Genomic DNA, 20,753 nt, shown 5'->3' with positions numbered 1-20,753 from the left:
CTGTGAAAGAAAAAGTGGACACGTTCCAGAAAAAAGAGTTTACACCAGAAATATATTCTGGAATGTGTGTGTCCTCTTGTCCCACAAATCATCAGGAATTTTGCTAGAGTCATGTAAATGAACCATACCAAGTTTGGGACTGTGTTGTCATCTTCTTCTGCTCTGTAAGAGTTTCCCGTTTAAAATCAGCTGCTCTTTCAAATGCTCCATTATTAGAATACGCAGTGGAACATATACATTCTATCCATTCATATTCACATAGAAATTGTAATATAGGACATACATTAGACTAGCTAGATCACTGGTGCATGATCTATTGCAACTCTGTATTTCTTTAAAAACAACCAAGAAAACATGTGCTGTGAGAGATTTTGGAGAAGATAACATTAGCTAAAACTCGCACCCAGTATGTAACATTTTTTAAGGTGGAAAAGGACGGATCTGAAATTAAATTTCATTTTAATTAGCTTAGCTTAATCATTTATTCTTATCAAATTTCTGTTCACGCTGTAACACTATGGGGACGTTCAGCTTGCATATTCATAAGATAATATAGGTACAGATTTATTGACTATCCCTGATCCTGAATGAAGCCTACAAATTATGCCTTAGAGTGCATTATTCTCCATTATATTTTATTACAAGCATTAGAATTACATTAATAATTTGTTGATAATATACTGTAAGACTAGCTAGGACTTAGTAATCATTCTGTATCTTAATGTACTGTATGTTAAGGTATTGTTATGATTAATGACATTTTTATTATATTTCACATAATTTAAACTTATTTGGCTTCAACATTTTCTCCTTCTATTACATAGAAGTTCTTCTGAAGGAGACTCCTCGTGTCCTACAGTCTTTCACTCCATGCAGGGTCATAACCTGTCAGTTACAGGAAAGCGGTAAGAAATATGAACACTCTGAGAGAAAGGTAAGGTTGTCTGTATGTCATTGGGCTAATTAGTCCATTGTTACAATAACAAAATGTTTCCGTAGCACAGCAGAAAGTGGCCATTAATCTGTTACCAGGCGTTAACAAGTGCGATATTAAAAGCTCTTTGACCAATTGTGGATTAATACAGCGTCATTTTTATAATAAATATATCATAAAGGTAACTGTTTTACCCATTTGGGATATCTTACAACAAAACTGTTGTCTTATGTTTCCTGTAAAAGGTTTTTTTTAACGATGAGCCCCATTTTGTGAAACTCATATTAAGTTTTTTTAACGTTGCATTCCAGTTCAGTCATTTGGTCTGTTGACTGACGGGTTTCTTAACAGCTCGGTGCTTTCAGAGTGAAAACAAATGGCGAAATTTACTATTTACTGTAACGTTGCACATTTAACGAGTGTCATCCAGATTCGCAACTTGGCGTCACGCAGAGAGCATAAAATTCAAGGCTTCCAGGAAAATCTATTTGGCATACATTAATTGTTTCATCTGCTTTAGATAAAAGCAGTAAGCAGCCAAAGAGCAGCACTGTTGTCAATTAGCTGAGCACTACAAGCTACAGCTACTGTAGCAGATAAAATGAAAGCGCAACAGACTGGCCTGTGCAAAGTTTGCTTAACTAGCATACAGTATGTGATGGCTATACTGTGACCACGGACTCCTATTCCTTATACTTATAAAATGACAGAGGTTATGCGTTAAAGATTGACCATCGTCTATGGGTAGGATTCTATGAATATTTCTATTAAAAATGTCCTCAATACTGGATTATGAAATTCTCACCTTTGCCATTGTGTACTTTTACAGTTTATTTTTCAAACCCATGTTTTTATTATATGTCAAGGCAATCTGTGTTGTTTATGTGCACATTTTCAGCTTTCATTCAGCCTTATTACCGTTTTCTTGGCTTTAACTGCGAATCATTTAATCGTATGAATAGAAGGGTACAGCTTCTCTCGCCCCTTTTATCAGCTAAGAACTCCCCACACGACAACTGTACAAATTTAGCCTGATTTATTAAAAAAATGAATCTTCTATGGATGTTTTTACATTAGTCATGGACAGTTTTGCGACTCCCTGGCAATTACATAAACATATTTCAAATATCGTACCCATTTGTGTTAGCTGCAATGTACAAGTACATACAGTACAGTAATGTGTATGTAATGTTGACGTCTTTTAAAATTATGTTGTTAATCCGTTGATCAGAAATATCAAGTCTGTGGATAGAAATCGTAATTGAGTTCGTATAACTGTAATGCCTTCACTAGTCAATAAATGCAATTAAATTCAGTGACCTAACGCTGATTTGATCTTCAATGATAATGATATTATATGAAAAGCTCGTGAACTTACTGTATTGTAAAATGTTTGGCTACAGCTCATTTCCTAAAATACAAGGGAGTCTTATTTTACGCGTTCTTCCTGAGGAATTTTAACAGTATTTTCCATATGTGATTTAAGTTTTTAAAGCCTGCATAAATAAAACATTGCAAACCTTCAAACAGAAGTAGATATATTTTTCCCTGTTTTATACAATATACCGTATTCCTGGAAACCATTGCGTGGTTTAAAAAATGTTAAAATACGCAATGTGCTCAAGTGAATCATTACATCTAACATCTGCTTTGGTCAAAAATGATTGTGAAAACCTTTATGCTTATTTAACTGTACAATAATCAACATTTTTCTAACCATGGGCATATTGAGTGTAACACATACTATTTTTGTTTATAGTGGGTTTAAAACTAAAATGGCCAATGCCGAAAGTATTTTATTGTTGTTATTTAATCACATTAAATATTGTATTATCTTGCTGGGGAAAATATCATTTCAAATATAAGTAGTGAAAAGTAACTAGTGTTTGAAAATAATTATATACATTAATCAGAAATTATTTTTAGAATAATGAAATAGTAATTGAATTTAGTTTAATACAAAATCCCAGAAGGTAAATATTGTTCATAATTAGTTGAACACAGATCCAAAAGCACAACTATGGTTTAAAAATCTCTTAATGTTTGTAAAGAAGTTGAAATACACTAGAATACTAAACATTGAATTTTAGCATAAAGTATCTTAATTATTACACTGAATTTATAAGAATCTAAACTTTGCCCTTAAAGCAATAACTAACCTGGTGTTGTTTTTAAAGAGTTTATGAGCAGTCAAAGTTAATTCTCAGAAGACCTACTGTAGGACAAATCTGTGGATAGTTGATAAATATGCGATAATGATAATGAATGATGATGAAAGCTAAATGATACTGTATGTCCCAAGATGTTAAGATTCAAACCTTTACCACTCAATTTCCGCCTGGAAACCGCTCTTTTTAAATTTTATTTAATTTGAGCAATTATTTGAAATGTTTGCATGTTTTTGTTCAGTAGGTAAATAATTGAAATCTATGAAAAATTGTTAAAACATTATGATTGCAGACGTATGACAAATTCTCAAAATGGTATTGTTAAGAGCCTTCACTGTTTCACACTGTACAATGATTTATATACTGTACCTGTATTGAAATAATTGAAATAAATATGTTTTTATTTTTTTTAGTAGAAAATGCTCTCAACCACAATAAAAAAAAATATGTGTATATATATATACTGTATATACCTTCCAATAATGTTTGGTGCTCTACTACTCTTCCATAAAGGAGTTAAGCTCTAAAGCTGCAATACAGTACTTTTCCTCATTCCAGAAAATACTGCTGATAAATTCAAAGGAAGCACTGCAAACATCTTGTTGGCAACTTGGAAAAAAAAACTTTCAGCTCTTCAAGTGAATGTGAGGGTACGTATTTAATAAAATATTTGCTTTTCATACAGTATGTCACTAAATAACTGAAGATATTGTTCTTTACTGCTCTGGTACTGTTGCAATACAAATTATAAGGGTGTGTCACGAATATACAAAGTGGTAGTATTGCCTTTAATACTACCAATGAAAAATATCGTCTTTACAGACGATATACTTATCAATTAACCATTGTTAATGAAGGAATAAGGAAAATCTATTTTAGAAGAATTCTTATGTAAGCATTTGTATTAATAGAGTGACTTGCATATGTACAGTATGAACAGCCCTAGTTAGGAAAGATAAAAACCATTGCATACAAAAACAACTGCATATTGGATTTTTCTGTTTTATTTTTTTAACATTTTAAAACATTTAAAATAAAATATTTAATCCTAATAGCATTGCACACAGCAAAGTCCTTAATTAATTATATTCCAGAAAACACAAATATTTTGACGTGGTGAAATCGCTTGATTTCCTCCACCATCATGAATCCTGTCTTACGATGGCCAGTCCCTGCGCTCAACATCCCAGAAATCTCTCCCACCTTGCGCAAGCGTGGTGCCTGGTGTCCTAAACCCACAAGTTGACCACCACGGCTCACATTCTGGATGAGGTACAACTGTACTCTGACACTCACATCTCAAGATGACACGCTACATCTTAAGAGCTGAACAAAAGAAACTAGCACAGATCAGTGTATTCATGAAACTCGATAAAAGAGATATCCAATGACTCTAAACTCACTAAAACGGATGTCCAATGCCTTTATGAACCTGTGACCATTCCAAAACCACTATTCTCCTCATCTATGATTCTTTCAATGTTATTGATAGCTATGTCATTCTTAACATCAGACATGCAGAACCTTCCTGAGCAGGTTCATTGCACAGTACATTGCCTGTCTTAAAGCAATCTACAAGCCTGCAGCTCTTCTAGATCTTTGCTTTAAGGCTACACAAAGCAGCTAGTGACAGTCATTGCCCTTTCTTCAGCAGGAGTTAGCGCCACAACCTTTCCCGGCCTGCCACTGCTAAGAAAAACAAGCTGTCTGCTTTCTTGTCAGCCCACCTGTTTGTACTGTAGTTGCAGTGAAGAGTGCAGCTAACCCTCTTCTCCATGTCTGCCAGGACAGTGAGATCCCCTTCTCTGTTGGATCCCAGAAACTCAGACACCCTTCACTGCTGCCCTGTTAGACCTAATTACTAGCGACCCAAAACCTCCACGAAAGTAATCAATGCTATGGAACAACAGTTGGTTTACTTTTGTAATTCTTATCATTTTATTCAATGTAAGTGTTTTAGGAGCAATAGTCAAAATATTTACCATCCAACCAGATATTTTATTTTGGAATGGAAATACAATCTTATATACAGTGTGAGGGTTACAATTTATATTATACAGTATAGGACTCATTTTCAAAGTCATATTTATTCCTGTATCTGAGTTATGAAGTTTAAATAAACATGTTTATTTACTCTGCTACTCCTTTGTTATATTTCTAAACCATCAAGTGATCATTTGAAAACGTAGTACTGTACATCATTTAGAATGGTTTTTGACTATTCCTTATGTATTTGGGAATAACTCTATAGTTTAAATACTTTCAAATAACATTTTGTGAAAACAATGTGAATAATAAAACAATTGCTCTAGTTAAGCATATAAATTACTTTAACTATTTTGAAAAGTGTTTACAAATAAAATATCAGAAACCGCTTCGTTATGAAACAAAGCCGGGGCTCGGATCCCTGAACCTTTCACGATCTGCATGTAGCATTCTGACACTACAGTTGATGTCACACTACGATGTGGGTTTTTCAGTGTTTTTTATTTTCCATTTCGTTCTGCCACTCGGATATGAATTGGTCCTTGCTACGTCTTCGCTTAATCACAATTTAGTCAAATGCATTTATTGCCCTCTGATTGAATAAGGCGATTTAAAAAAATAATTATAGTGACTTTTTAAACGACTGGACACTTCAGCCATGTCCTTTTCTTTAAATAGTATTTCTAGAATCTGGTTCAACACGTTTAACAGTGAAACTCGTTTTACAGGTAGTGAAAAGAAACTGGCATCCATAACACAGCCCCTCTTGGCTAAACTGAGATAACCCAGGTTGCAGGCGATAACTCCCGCATGCGAGGTAAGCAGAGCACCAAGATTAGTGACCTGGTGCACCTGCGAGCTCGGTCCGGTGGGCGAATTGAATGATGAGGCGCAACTCTTCGCTGCGGCGAGGCTGAAGTGAAAAGCGTACCGTACCTCACAGAGCTGACAGCAAATGAGCTCACCTATAGCGCTATCCCGCCCCCACGGCCCGGGGAAGACGGCGGCAAAGGCGGTGTGTGTGTGTGTGTCTGCCGAGGGAGGGTCTCGGCTGGGTGCTCGCCAATCACGGCGCGCACATTAACTGGCTGTCAGCAGTCCAGCTGAGTGCAGGGAACAGTGGCCGGGGGACAAGGGCTGGAACTTTCCCAGTGCGAAAACTCAGCGAAACAACTTTGACAGAGGGCTGACAACAGAAACCTTACAGCGCAGCACCAGCCTTTCCAGATTTCTGCTCGTTAGAGAAAGAGAGAGGCTGTACAATCCTCGGCAGTGTTCTGAGACTGTATAGCCCCCCTCCCGATGACAAAAGGTCTCTCTTCATTATAAATGGATATTGCTAGTGTTTATTAGTTACGTTCTGCTTTCATCATTACCGTTAGCTAGCAGCTATTTTTTTCGGTAGTTTTTTTTTTCCATTATTATTTTTTTTTTCTATTGTGAAAACTTTTCAAAAGCACTGCTGGAATTTCTGGAGGACACGGGATTTGATAAAGGACGTGTTCAGTGCTATTTCGACCACCATGACTGCTGAAAAAGAAAAAAAGAGGTAGGGTGCATTTTTCATACAGTATTTAACGTGTTTTTTTTAAAAAAAATGTTTCGATTGTGTTACTGCAAGCACAATGTCCTTGCAATGAACATAACGTGAAGGACCGATGTAACCAAGATCACTGACGCTGCTGTTAATAGGACTTGTTGCGCTGCAGGGAGGACATAGTGAAGTTTAAAAAACTGCTGTCAACCTTCTGACAAGGGCAGCAAAACATATTTAATGATATGAGTTTATACCTTATGATCTGGACCTCTGGACCTTATGCGATGTAAAGTGAAAGGATTTGCGCTGAATATTTTTCTTTCAAATTTGTGTATGTGGCGTGCAGCTGCGATATGCACGGTATTTAGTATATGCCATCTTAATTTATTATATGATGTACATACTGTACATTTTGTCACGGTACAGCCTGTTACAGATACTGCGATCTTGTTCAACACCAAATGTGTCCGACATACAGTACAGTACCAGTTCCAGAAGATATATGCTACCATTACAAAAATACATATTGTAATATTGATTGAGAGTTTAATGGTTAAACTTTTTTTTTTTGCTCTGCTGGTGTTTACGGGATTCTTTTTTTAAATCTAAACTTTGATCTCTGATTTGATTGGTATACCACGGAGGAGTGTGAGCAGAGGCGACCTGTTCGAGTCTCTGGTACCGTGCGGCTGTTCTGTGGCCCTAGTTAATACGCAGGTTAATTAACAACAGGTAAAACAAAGCGTAGAGGTAAAATACAGTGACAGGTCGATGTGAGGTGATTAGGACACTGTTTTCGAGCTGTGGTAGCTGCAAAGCATTGACTACCAATTCTGTCATAAAATGTGATGGCAGAGTTATTTGTGTGTCTCGGCACTTTAATATAATCTGCGGTAAAGCAACATAAATCATTGCGCACATGGTTACCTTTTCATGTTTTTAACCCTTAGAAGATGGTATTATTCATTTAATTGTCTCGGATCATTTTAATTTCACGGCTGCAAAAGTGAAGTGATTCTGAAAAATCTTTTTAGTTTTATACTGTATTCATCCTAATACCCAGTGAAATAAAATAAATATCCAATAATAAGTGTAATAAATAAGATAGGGATCTTTTAAAACATTAAGTATTTTAGCTGTTCTTATTTCAAGAATTTATCAGGTTTACAATTTATGACCTTTCCCATTAGTTGCATACAGTATGGGAGACCATAACACTGGGAAACTATGTGAAATTGATTTGTAAAGTCACAATACTATGTAATTCTGTAAGTATTTTATTGTATTAATTTCTGTACTTTGCATTTGACAGGTTATTAGAACAAAATGTTAATTTCCACCTTTGTACATACATTTTACACATTAAATGTCCTCTGTTTCAGTTTGTAAATCTTCTGTTAGTAAAATTATGTAAATTTTAACTAGAACTTGTTAGGACTGGATATATAGCCTGCAACGTCAGGTTGTTACAAGCAAAACTGTACAATACAACTATTTTAAAAAGTATGTAAAGATTTTGCAATGTGTGCAATGGGAAAATGTGTACTTAGTGGCTCTAGTAATAGCACAATAAATTCGCTCGCAGTTTGACTTCAGTTTGTATACCATACTAAAAGACGGCAGCATCTATACTGCACTCAGGAACATATTGAGTCATCAATTTGATTTATGTTTTGTGTTTTTTTTCTGTTTGTTTCCATCAGTCTGAAATACAGTTTTGAAATGTTTCATGTTACCAAACTGAAACAGGCCCAGGGAGTGGAGTAAGTGAGAGGAATGATCGTTCACTATAGCCTTTTCTCCCTCACAGGCCAAGGCTCTGTGAGTTTACCGATACGCCATGCTCACAAGTTTTGTTTCTTTTATCAGACTAGGTTCGGTCTTCAAACCCTTTGTTTGAGACTTTAAGAAATGGACTTGCATCTTCCAGATCTTGATGATTTAGTAATTGCTCTGATCTCTCAAGCACAATTAAGGCCTAGTACTGTGATAACCATTCAGAAGTGAACAAATACAGTATACATTGTGGATCCTCAAAAGGTAGTCTGCACGTTTATGTAATCCTAATATTCTGACAATAGTAAGGAATAGTTACAGGCGCTGTGATTCAGATTTCATCACAGCTGGCAGATCATCTAGTTTTTCTGTGGTTAAATTGCATTTTATTTCATATTTGTGAATCCTAATATCTGCAGGGTACAGTCCATTATGAGAATAGAATATCTTCTATCATTTGCTTAGGGGATACTAGAGTTCATTTCCTGTTTCTCTTCCTAGGCATGAGCTCTTAAGTACACTGGTAACCCGGTTGTTCCTGTATAAAGCTTGCAATCCAGCTGTGTTTATATTTCTTCCTTAGTTTTCATTACATGACATATTCATGTTTTGCAGTTTCCAAATGTAATTAGTAAAATAACAGTTTAGCTCTCATTGTTATTGTTAGACCCAGTACCTACATTTAAAAGCCAGGGCAGTTTTGAATAGCTACTATTTCAGAGCTCAACAAAATGAAAAACATATTTTATAAGTAATTCAGTAATAGTTCTGTACATCAAGCAGGTCAATTTTTATAAACTTGCACCCTGCAATAAAATCAGATTGGCAATGGCTTATTAACATGTATAATGTATGTAATGTAGATAAATAAAAAAACTGAAAATGGTCAAGAAAAAATGTGCATACCCACCTAAATAAACCTGAAAGTTTCTTAACTGCAAAATCTCTCCATGGCTGAAGTAAATGTTGAAAAGTAAAAGTAAAAGTAAAAAATTGCAGTTTTTGTAGTGCCTCATGGTGTATCCTATTTTTGTTAGCAGGCCAGAGATAAACAAATTAATTTCAAGGATTGTCCATAGTCATATACAGTGTGGGAGCTGAACGGTCTTTTTCAGAACTTAAAAAAGATCGGTATTTCTATTTCCCCAAGTGGAGAATTGGTGGAAATCTAAATGTTTTATCATATTGATGTCTTCTGTGGTATTTTCAGGTTCTGGGTTGTTGGAACTGAAGATTTTCTCCAGCAATGAAGAAAATCTACCAAGGTTATGTGTTTCACCTGTTTAACAAGTAACCTTCCCACTAGAGGGAGATAAATCAGATGCTCCGAGATTAGGATCCGAAGGTCTCTGAAGACCTGAAGTGTTCACCCTGGTGTTAGTTTGGGTGGGTCAGAACTAAGCTCCTGTCAATGCCATTAAGGTGATGCAATAGGCTTGGCACTGATTAAAATAGGTATTTTCATAAGTTTTATTGTTAAACCAGTTTATTAGTTGTACTGTTAGGATTATAATTATTTATTATATTAAGATTATACAAATGCTTTATTTTCCATCTTTCAATGTAGGTATCATGTTAACATGATTTCAACTCGCCTGCATTTCTTAGGTTAAAATATTTCTCTGCTTAGATATCTGTACTTTTCGCCCTTTTTTATTCGATTTAATTTTGCTCAGCAGCAGCAGTTCCCCATGCTTCATGGTGGGAAAAAGGCTTGTTCATAGTAATTCACCATTGGCTGCATGACACAGCAAGCGTCCCATATTCCCCGCAGTAAAAAGAGCTCGACGAATGTTTTGTCTGGCAAGAAGCAAAGTTGTTTTAGTTGCCCTGCACTGTCTTTGAGGCTTGATCTTCAATAAGAAGAGAGGCCCAAATCCTGACCTTCCCAGTGCAGGCCGAGAATTCCGACTCAGCATTTTTCTTTGATTTGTGTGGAGAAGTGATTAGGGTGGTACCTGCTTAGGAGCCAGACAGAGACCTACCACTGTTTTAATTATTGGGGCTTTTGGTTAGAATCTGACTGATGTACAGGTCACTCTCCAACCAGGAGCCTTCAACCTGGATGTCAGGTCTCACTCAATTTCCATCTGTATGCTTTTATGCTTTTATTGATCAGTGTTTTTGTTGTTGTTGACATTGTTGGATGTTGTTCAGGTGGGTAGCTGTGTCAGTATGCATAGGCTGCAAAGAAACAAGTAATAGGTTTATTCCATGCTGAAAAGAGAAGAAAGAAAACACAATGTTTTGGCTGTGCTTTCGTGCTTACACCCAAAGAAGGCTCCACAGAAATGTAACCTTCTCTTTTCAGAGTGGAATAAACCTGTTCCATTGTTGGATGTTGTCTTATTGATTACACTAGATCATCCATTTTTGGGTTCCTTAGGCTCTTTTGCTTATCCAGGAAAAACAAAAAGCAAAATAAGGGGTAATCTAGCCTCTGTTTAGGAGTTAAGAATGTGTGCATCTCAAAGGTGATGTCTTTGTCTGTTTGACCTATTTTTTTTCTTTTAACAGCAATCATTGTTCTTAGAATAAGCGATAGTTAGTTTTAACTTTGCAAGGTAAAATCTGGATTTGACTTGTAGTCAGTGAGAGCCCTTCTGAACATCGGCTGATAATGTCACGTTTTTGTGGCGTTGCTGTAAAGACATAAGCAAAGAACTCGTCAAAGTCTCTCTTCCTTCATAAAAAATCACGTGTCATTTTAGAAAACAAAACTGCAGCAAAAACAAAAACTAACGCCAAGTTCACGCAAACTCTGTTTCTGTACTTGGTAGATGCAAAGTAGGCCGTGTGACTGAACTGTGAAGAGTTGCAAGGGCTGTAGCAACAAGAAAGCTCTCAATATCGGTGAACTGCAGGGGACTTTGTAAAAACAGGATAATGAAATCAGAATGATACAATCCAAACGTGAATTTGTCTTCCACCAGTACCAGAAATAGGAATCAAGCAGTGTTCAGTTGTGTGGTTTTTATTTTATAGTTGTATGTAATTTTTATAGTTAACCATGATATTTTAAAGTTTGTTTAAAAAAAACAACAGACATTTTACCTTGCAATTCAGCTTGGCCTGCTTTCTCCTACTAGAGAAAGTCACTCATTTGGAAGAAAAAAGGCTATACTGTCAATTCAGCATTTCAGTCAGCATTTACAGAGTGTCATCTGGCAGTATGCCACCTGCCTTTGTGCCAGTAATATTGGGAACTGTTTGATTACTAGAGCGTTAATTGTCTCTGAGTTTACAGAGAAACAGAAATGCTTTAAGTGACCTTTGTCACGGCACTTGCATAAAATGTTTTCCTAAATTTCACAACATATTTTGTGTATCTTGGCTACTGCTGTTGTTTTATCATTGTGTGTTTCAATACATACAGGTAGAAAGCTGGTGTACTGAATAAATGCACCTTGGCTGTCAAAGTAGAGTTTTGCCATATTTTAGGGCCAAAATCAAAATGAGTTATGTCGTGATGGGAATTATGGAAGTTTGGAAATAATAAGCTAACCAAAAATAAAGGGCAAACAATCCTGTATCACTCAGAAGTGTGTTCAATTTACTCTACATGAACAAAAATAAAAAAAAATAGTTGTCTAGATCTGTCATTAAATAAAATCACTGTATTTGAGTCCCTGATTTAGATAACAACTCAAACTCCTCTGCTCTGTTTATGACAATTACATAAGGACAGAGTTTAGGTGGTGACTGTCTGAATGAAGTGTGGAGTTGTATTGAATGAAGTTTTTTATTCCTCTGCCCCTATCCTTTCTTCCTTGAAGAACCTTCTTGAGCAACCTGGCACTGTTTTTATGCCATAAACCAGTGGCACCTTCAGCATGTTCTGTCAGCTGTTGCTCATGAGCTTTATTGCAAACATTGTTTTTCTCTGATTTGTCCACAGTATGTGACAATACAGTACAGTTATGTGATGTGTATATATATATATTTAGAGTTTGTTAACTCATGAGTTAAGGAGTGCTGTCCCCTGTCAGTGGTCTGTTTAACTTGGCCCAAGTGGCTACTATTCCCAAGGTGCTTGCCTTGAGTTCACACAGATTCCAGGCCAGGCCTACCCAGAACGCTGTCTCCTAACATTTCCTGCGGACTTGCATAATGCTTCCTTGAGTTCACTCTTGCATAATGTAAAGTTTGTCCTGATTGCTTGTGCTTGAGAGCCATGATGACTCTTTGAACTCACTCGCAACCTAGTGACACTCTGCTAGTTACTGTGCACAGCAAGAAGAACATGATGCAGGTTCGCATTCTGAGCTACAGCCAACAGCTAACAAAGCCTTTGTTTTAGTTTTGATTGGAAACATTTTCTGTGTTTGTGTTTCTCCCAGTTAAATTAAAATATACGCGCTACGGGTACACTCTAGGCATTGTAGTTCATTGATTCTCCTGCGATTCTCAAGGATATAATAATAATAAATATAGAGTAGGGTTTCAAACATACAGTTAAATAAAAAGATTCTCTGTACAGATTAAAAGGACAATACTACCAACCACAAAGCTGACTCGCTACTGCACACAACTCTTTTCACAGGTTATTCTTGCAGGAGCCTCTTTCATTTTGGCTGTGCCAATGTCTGCAATCAGAGCCGTACTGCAGCACGGTGCTCACAAAAAAATTGATAAGACTGAGTAAACTGCTTGCCAAGCTCATGACAGGAGTGCTCCTAACGTTGGTGGACATCTTTCATTTAGGCAGATTGAAGGGCACTCAAGGACAAGAATTGCTAAAGGGCTGATGTTTGGGGTATAACTTAATAAATGCTGTTTTCTTAACAACCACATGACACCTAAATATATCTTTTCTTTTTAGGTTTTCATAGGTATTGTAGACTATGGCAACAGGTGCATCTCAGAATTTTTACTGGAGTGAAATGCTTGTGCACTGGCAAATGTTCTCTTAGCAGCCCTGTAGCGTGAAATGTGAAACTCAAATAAACATTTTAAGAGGCTGGATCACAGTGATTAATGGAGGCAGGAGCTGGAAAGACAAGGCCTCTACTGCTGGGCTCTGTATGAGGGGTACTAATGAAGAGCTTCTTGCCTCTGCCCCTGTCTGTGTCACACATGTGCGAGGTTGCTCTGAGGCCGTTTTCAATATGATATGAGCACATTAGTTCCCCTCCAGCTGTAACTTGGAAAGCAGAAGAGAAGATGCAAAGTGGAGACGCAAGGAACATTCAGCTTCTCTTGCTGAGTTAATACATCACTCCTGAAACCCTGTTTTGTACGCTGTGCCTCTTCATTAATATTCTCATTTCTGTGCCTTATTTGTATTTGAAATACATTTTTATTACTGTTTTGTTCTGGTCTTTTGATGCTCAGCAGAAGTAAGCTTGTGTTGCTGTCATTAAAAAAAACCCTCATTAAAAAATAACAAGAACCCAGACTTCAAATAGCTTTGACTAAAAGAGAGGTTTTAAACATTTTCTTTAAAGAATGCTGCTGCAATGCAGAAAATTAATTTATAGCTTTGTATTCCTATGTTATCACATTTTGTTTCACAGCATTTAGCATTTGCTCTTTCATCTTGTAATGATGGCTGTTAACCGTAAGCCTCATACAGGAGGCTTATAAAATTTCTGACATGTCTCGCTTGTTGTTTTTTCTTTTAGAGTTTGGTCTTTGGTTATTTTTCTGCTTTTGTGGTAGTCACTAGATAGCCGTCAAATAATACCGGATATTGCCATGGAAACTGTTTACGTGGAGAAGTGCATGTTGCCTCCATTTGACTCCTGGCAATGCTCTGTTCATCTGATAAACCCTTCGTCTGAAATATGTGTTTACAAACTGATAGCATAACTGGTCCCAGCATCAGGAGACAGCTCTGTGAGTGGACTTTGTAAAGGAACAGGGAATCCTTCTGCTTTCTCTCATGTTTCTTTCCATTTTTGGTTTAGTAATGTAAATGGACTGAAAGGCATTGCACCTTAATTCTCTTGTGGTCTTGTAAGGAGTTCAAGAAGTAAAGATCATGAAAAGAAATTGAATATAATGCTTAAGCATTCATTTGGTTTTCCTGTTTTTGCTGTGCCTTGTATTTTGTAAGTTTGATTGTTCTGCACATCGATTCTAAGCACTATATAAAATACGCACATGACTCTGTCTGAAGATCCACTTACTGTATAAAGAAGCAAAGACAGTTCTTAACTGTACCTGTTTCTTTTGAGCTGTCCTGATGTCACTTAAATGCAGCCTGTAATAACTTGAGTTGTGATTCCTGCTTTTTTATTCTTTAAAATGTTGTGTTAGCTGTTCAAGTTATATGGTCAGACCTTCAGGAGTTAATACACACACGGGTCAATGTACAGTACGTAACATGACCTGCCTTCAAATACATGAATTACCTGTAGTAAGCTTGGTTGAGGTGTCATGCTGAGATGAAAGAGCTCATTTATCGGGTATAAGTGGCTATTGTCATGAAAGCTCAGGAAATATGGAAGTAATGAATCAATAAATGTGATTACTATTCAAACAGAATATTACACAATGCAGACTTTACAACAGTGTTTTGACTCTTTTTATGGTTATTTGGAATTATGTGGGACTTTTTTCATTGTAATTTTTTGACCTGAGACTGAGAAGGTCAGACTCTAGTAGATTTGTAGATGCAGTTTCAGTTTAATTAAAAATAAATGCTGCGCTTGTTCATGTTCAGATTCCTTGTTCCAAAAACAGGATTATGGTGATTCAAAACCACAGGAGTAATTACAGGAAGGTCTTATATAATCAAGGAAGGGAGGAGAAGGGGCATTTGTTGCATGATGAAGCAGCATATTACATTCTAAAAACAAATGCTTTATTTGTTGGATCGCTCATTTACACAACATGTTTTCAACCCACACTTTTCAATTGTTCATTTTCACAATAACAATAGTTAATTATGAATTAGATCTTTTGCATTTTTTTAGCCCCAGATGTATCTATTTTTTTTTTCCTGTTTCAGAACCCCTGCAACCAATAATACACTGGCCATAATGGACGTTAATATAGTCCCCCTGCAAGATTAATAGCTGCACTTTATTTAATTGAGAGTCTCTGAGAGTAATTATGGGGAAAATTCTAATAAACACTAATGGGCTTCTTTGCAAAGAACAAATGGGGAACACAGCTTAGCTGCAAGGCTTAATGCATGTTGAGGACACGTGGTCAAGTGGCCAATTTTCCATCATCAGAGCCTAGCTAATGGACACACCAAGTGCTGGTCCAGCTGCAAAATAAACTTGTTTTCTTTTTGTCTGCTAGGCAAGGTAATGAAATAAAAGCTAGACTGTCTTTGATAAGTCATTTGCGGAACATCTACTGATGGAGGAACGAAGCCCTCCCCCTGCTCTTGTGTTTTAGCAGGTGGTACAGTTTGTTCTCATGCCCACTTCTGGTTTCCTTCCATTAAGACATCAGCGATGAACTGTATAGCCTTGCCTGGGCCTGGGCGAGTGTCATTAATTGTGCTGATATTACTGGACACCCTGCTGTGCCCTAGCCCAAGAGGTGGACCAGTGAGGGCTTTTTCAAGGTACAATGAGTTTTCCTCTAATTCTGCTTTTCTGACTTTTGGGGGCTCACAACAGATTTGAAAAGAAACCTACATGACCAATGAGTGGAGACCCCTGACCTGATACATCTGCTGTAGAAGATGAATCTATTGGAGAAGAAAAGACATTGCAATCAGTCAGCCATTTAAAAAACCCTTTAATTCTGACTAGGTATCTAAGTTTATCATTTTAAGCAACTTTACGTTATGCATGTATACAGTACTATTCCATCTGGCTGATTATTCAGACTTACAGAAGTTAGCCTGAAATTATTTTGTGACATCATGTGAAGTCCCTACTACTCCAGTCTGGCAGCATAGCAAACTGAGCAAAAATGTTGGTTGTTTAAAACACCTGGTGAAGCCAGGATAAAATCATGCTGTCTATTCACGATTCCTCTGAGCACATTGTTTGTACAAAGTGTTTAAGTGGCTGTATGTTGTAATTATAGTCTCATATAGAGCATACTGATTTCATTCCATTGCTTATATGGGTTAACTCTGAAGAATCCATCAAATCAAAAATATCAAATGTTGTCTTGAACCGTGATTCAGAACTAACCACCTCAATGACATTTTTCTTTATAATTTACTTAAATTTAGAGTAGTTTTTATCTTCCCCTTCCAAATCACCATTGTCGGACAACTGCCTTCTCTTCAATTAGCACCTGCAGACAGATGGACTTTGACAAGGACTCAGAAAGTGATAACTTGAACCCATTAGCTCCAGGACTTACCTGATCACAATCTCTCCAGAACAAATTGATTGTTTTCTTAAGAGAAAGTTTTAAAATGTGGAGTTTTAAAATATGAGACATATGGTACATGCTTGGAATTTGTTTTGTTCAGCCTTGATGCACCTGGAACAGATTTAACCAACAACTGTCTGCATTTCATAATTACTATAATGGTGAAGAAAATGTAGAATCCGAAGCTTGTGGTTATTATAGATTAATATTTAATTTATCATAGTAAGAACAATCTCCTGTAGATGTTTTTGGTAATATTGTTTTTTAGATTTAGGATTTTAGCTTCTATTGTTCTTCTTTCAGATACCTAAATTCTGCTTATAGTAGGCTTCATGTACCGCAGTGTGTGACTGGGCTTGTGCCCAGCCTGTCTGTAGACAAGCCCTGCACTTCAGGCTCCTTTGTACAGTGTCCTCTCTGTTGGCATTTGCTGTCCTTCTGTTTCACACAGCAGCTCCTCTGTTCTCTTTTGCTTCCGAACAACTTTATAAGTGTGATTTCAATTCATTCAGACTCAGTCTGGTTCATGGAAGGGAGCACAGAAAGCTCTGACCTAATTTTAAGGAGAACCCTTTCCTTCATCACCATATTTTAGCCAGGTGTCCGTTACCGGTCAAGATTCTGTCAGAGGGACTAGAAACATTGACAGATGTTTTCTGTGTGAGTTTCCAAATGTTAATCTTTATCTTGGATGTTTTCTTTTATGCACGGCGTCTTTCAAGAAGCTTGCCAAGATTTTGTTCAGAAATTGCTGTGTCTGACCAGTTAGTTTGTTTTATGTATGTGGCTTTTAAAAAAAGCATGTTAAAAGAACTATTCCTGACTTGGACAAATATAACATCAAATTAGTTTGCTCCCCATTCTCAAATAATGATTTGAAATGGACGATGTTTGTGCCTGTTGCTTGCCAGGACAGGCTCCGGTTCCCCCATGACCTTGAATTGGGTGAAGTGGTCTGAAAATGGGCGGAGGGAAGTGACAACTTTGCTCTTTTTTTACAGCAACATATAAGATATTTTACTCTTTAGGCCTTAAAAAGATATTGATTCTAACCATTCTGATGCTTAAATACATATGTTAACGTACACACTCCGCATGGGCCATTGGAAATTCCCTGTACAACAAGATAAATGTAAGCTTATCAAAATGTATTAATGCTAAAAAACGTTTGGAAAAAGGTTTTTACAGATTTCTCTCCAGGCTACTCTCTCCAGGACATGAAGCAAATATGGGTATAGTCATGGAGACCATACGTTTACACCTGGTTTAAATATTTAAACGTATTTAAGGTTAAAAAGTGTTTATAATTCTGCTCATCACGCCAAATCACAGGCTGACTTCTAAGAAAACCTGTGGTTGTCCGTAGCCCCTCTTTCACCTGCAGCGAGAGGGAACAGAAGATCATCCGACAAGGCTTATCCTCAGGGATTTCACTTTGCTGCCAACTAAAGCTCTGTGGACTTTGCTTTCTTAATGTACTGAAGCACCTCTATGTTCATCATATTACTGGGTGTTAACAATGAAAGAGAAATCTGTTTTTGTTTCCTTATCTGCCCGTTTATTCTAGGCATTTATAAAAAGGGAACACAAAGTTATTCTCAGTATTGTTTGTGATAGGACCTTGCAAAATTATTCAGACCCATTACAAAAAGATGCAAACACTGGTTTTTAAACTTATTATTTTATTCAAAACCTGAATACTTAAACTGAATTCTCAGGGTAAGATAGGCTACTGTAAGTATAACCAAAAACTAAAGAGAAAAAACTGAAAGATGTTGATTGCACAAGTATACAGTCCTGTGAACTCAATATTGGGCGAAAATAAGTCTTTTTGGCATATCCTAAGACACTGACCATTCTTCAAGGTATTTGTTGCTTGGGGATCACTTATGGACAACAACAAAGAATTTTCAAGTCTTTAAACAGATTCTTAATAAGACAGAAAGTTCATGGGTCACTCAGAAACATTCAATTTCTTATTCTTAAATGACTCCAGTGTAGCTGTGCCCTTGTGCTTTGGGTCACTGTCCTGCTAAAAGGTGATTTCCTTTAAGAACTGCCAATTCTCTGCCCCATCTTTGTTCTTTTCAGTCTTGACAAGCTTCCCGGTCCTTGCTGATGAGAAGCAGAACTATAACAATTCTGCTATCCCTTTTCGCGACAGTAGGGATGGGGTTAATCAAGTGATGCACTGTGTTGGGTTTCCATCAGATGTAACACTTTGCATTTCGACCAAAAAGTTCCACTTTTATCATGTTTGACCACAAAAGCTTTTGCTGCATGTTTGCAGTATCACTTTAATGCTTTGTTGCAAGCTTCATGTAGAATTTGAGATCAGTTTTGCAGTCAGGCCAGCTTTGTGGAGTGGGTGGGATATTGTTGACTTATGCACATTTACTCTCATCAGCCATTGAACTCTAGCTCTTTCAACATCACCATTGGCCTCATGGTTGGCATTCTTAATTCTCCTTGCCCAGTGGTTCAGCCAGATTAAGGAGTGAATCTCTAAGTTGTTTTTAAAGATCATTCATGGTTGAATCCTTGCTTGAAATTCACTTCCTGTCTCGGGGACCCTACACAGACAGGTGCTTTTATTATGAAATAATTACTGCATACAGACAAAGACTATTCAACTAATTGTGTGGCCTATTAAGGTAATTTTGTGTACCTACATTAGTTTAGGTTTGCCACAGTAAAGGATTTGAATACTCCTGCAATCATTCCATTTGCATTTTTCTTTCACATTATGTTTTTTTTAATTTGTGGTCTTTGAATTTGTGGATTAGGACTTAGAATTTCTACATCCCGGTGTCATGACTGCAAGCTTTAAAGCAACAACATATGAAAATTGTGTAAGGGTCTGAATACTTTTACATTTTACTGTACAATATTAATTCCTACGCATCATAATCCAGGTTGTAATGATGCATGTAATTACTAATTCTAGAGTCTGTTCAAAGTCGTTTTTTGCCTTCATGAGCTTGAAATGTATGCTTCCATAACAGATAGAATTTATCTAAGCCCCCCTTCCCCATTTATAATAGAGAAATAAATTGGTGTACGTGTATGCTTGAAAACGAAATGAAATGACCTCCTCCCATGTCAGTATGTAATGTTCCAGATCATTCCTTAGAAGATGGGCTGGGGTTTCCTTGCGTGAAGCAGTTGGGACTCTTCCAGCTTCAAGGAACTTGCCTGGCTAACAAACCTGTGTTCAGTCAGTCAGAGGATGTAAATCCATTTTAAGCTGTAGTTGAAAGCAGTGCCAGGCCATGGGATTTCCATTCCTAGAATTCCACTTTAAACCACTGTTTAATCTGCAGAGCTATGTGTTTTAATGAGTATAGTTAGAGAGCTTTAAATCAAATTATGTTCAGGCTTTTATTCCTGAAGTCCAAGTCAGATTGAGGCTTTGTGATAAAGCCTGAAGTCTGACAGTACATGTAAAACAGTAAGTACATTGTAATGAAAGTGTGTTTAACACCTGGATCAGTTATTCATTTTAGTTCATCTTCGGGAGTTTTTTCATATTTTCTTGGTGATGTCTTGGATTAATACACACCTACAGTAAATACTGTGATTTCTATAAAATAGGCATGTGAACAGTCCCTTCGTTTACCCATCTCTCAGAAACTAGCTTAGCCTTCACATGGAGATCACGGGTCAACTAATAACTTCATATCACATTAATTTGACTGGGACTTTAGTGCTTCTTTTCAGAGTAATTTTAACTTCTACTTCCCGTACTTACTGGTGGCAGAGTTTATTGGCTTTTGGCTCAGTTACAGTGAGATAAATGGTCTTGTTGGCTGAGCAAGCTACTTCATCTTTGTACTTTACAGACTTTATTCTAAACAGCAGAGATGTGAAGGGGATTGTTCTAAGCTGACAGAAAAGTATTGATTTTCTTAGGACTTTCAAACCAAGGTTGTGGTGTCCATAGGATTTGGAAGAGGAAAAAAGACAAGACAGAGATGACATCAGGTGGTGAATGGTTTCCAGGATGGAGGTGTGACTGAAGTTTTGAGGTATCAGGGAAGACTGTTTTTTTTTTGTTAGT

The 20,753-nt window shown here is 36.9% G+C and overlaps 1 protein-coding gene across 1 annotated transcript in view; it reads left to right on the top strand.

Annotated features, from left to right (window-relative positions):
- The first annotated feature begins 6,111 nt into the window (after positions 1–6,111).
- Positions 6,112–20,753, top strand: part of epas1b (endothelial PAS domain protein 1b) — a 51,003-nt gene continuing 36,361 nt past the window's right edge. Inside the window, exon 1 of the mRNA XM_088933940.1 lies at positions 6,112–6,637. Coding sequence (XP_088790066.1) covers positions 6,612–6,637 — 26 coding nt within the window. The 5' untranslated portion in view covers positions 6,112–6,611. The remainder of the gene's footprint in view (positions 6,638–20,753) is intronic.

The sequence above is a fragment of the Atractosteus spatula genome, chromosome 15 (genome assembly GCF_055471065.1).
Source record: "Atractosteus spatula isolate fAtrSpa1 chromosome 15, fAtrSpa1.hap1, whole genome shotgun sequence".
In the NCBI taxonomy this organism is placed as follows: Eukaryota; Metazoa; Chordata; class Actinopteri; order Semionotiformes; family Lepisosteidae; genus Atractosteus; species Atractosteus spatula.
This window is presented reverse-complemented; position numbering and strand designations above follow the sequence as displayed.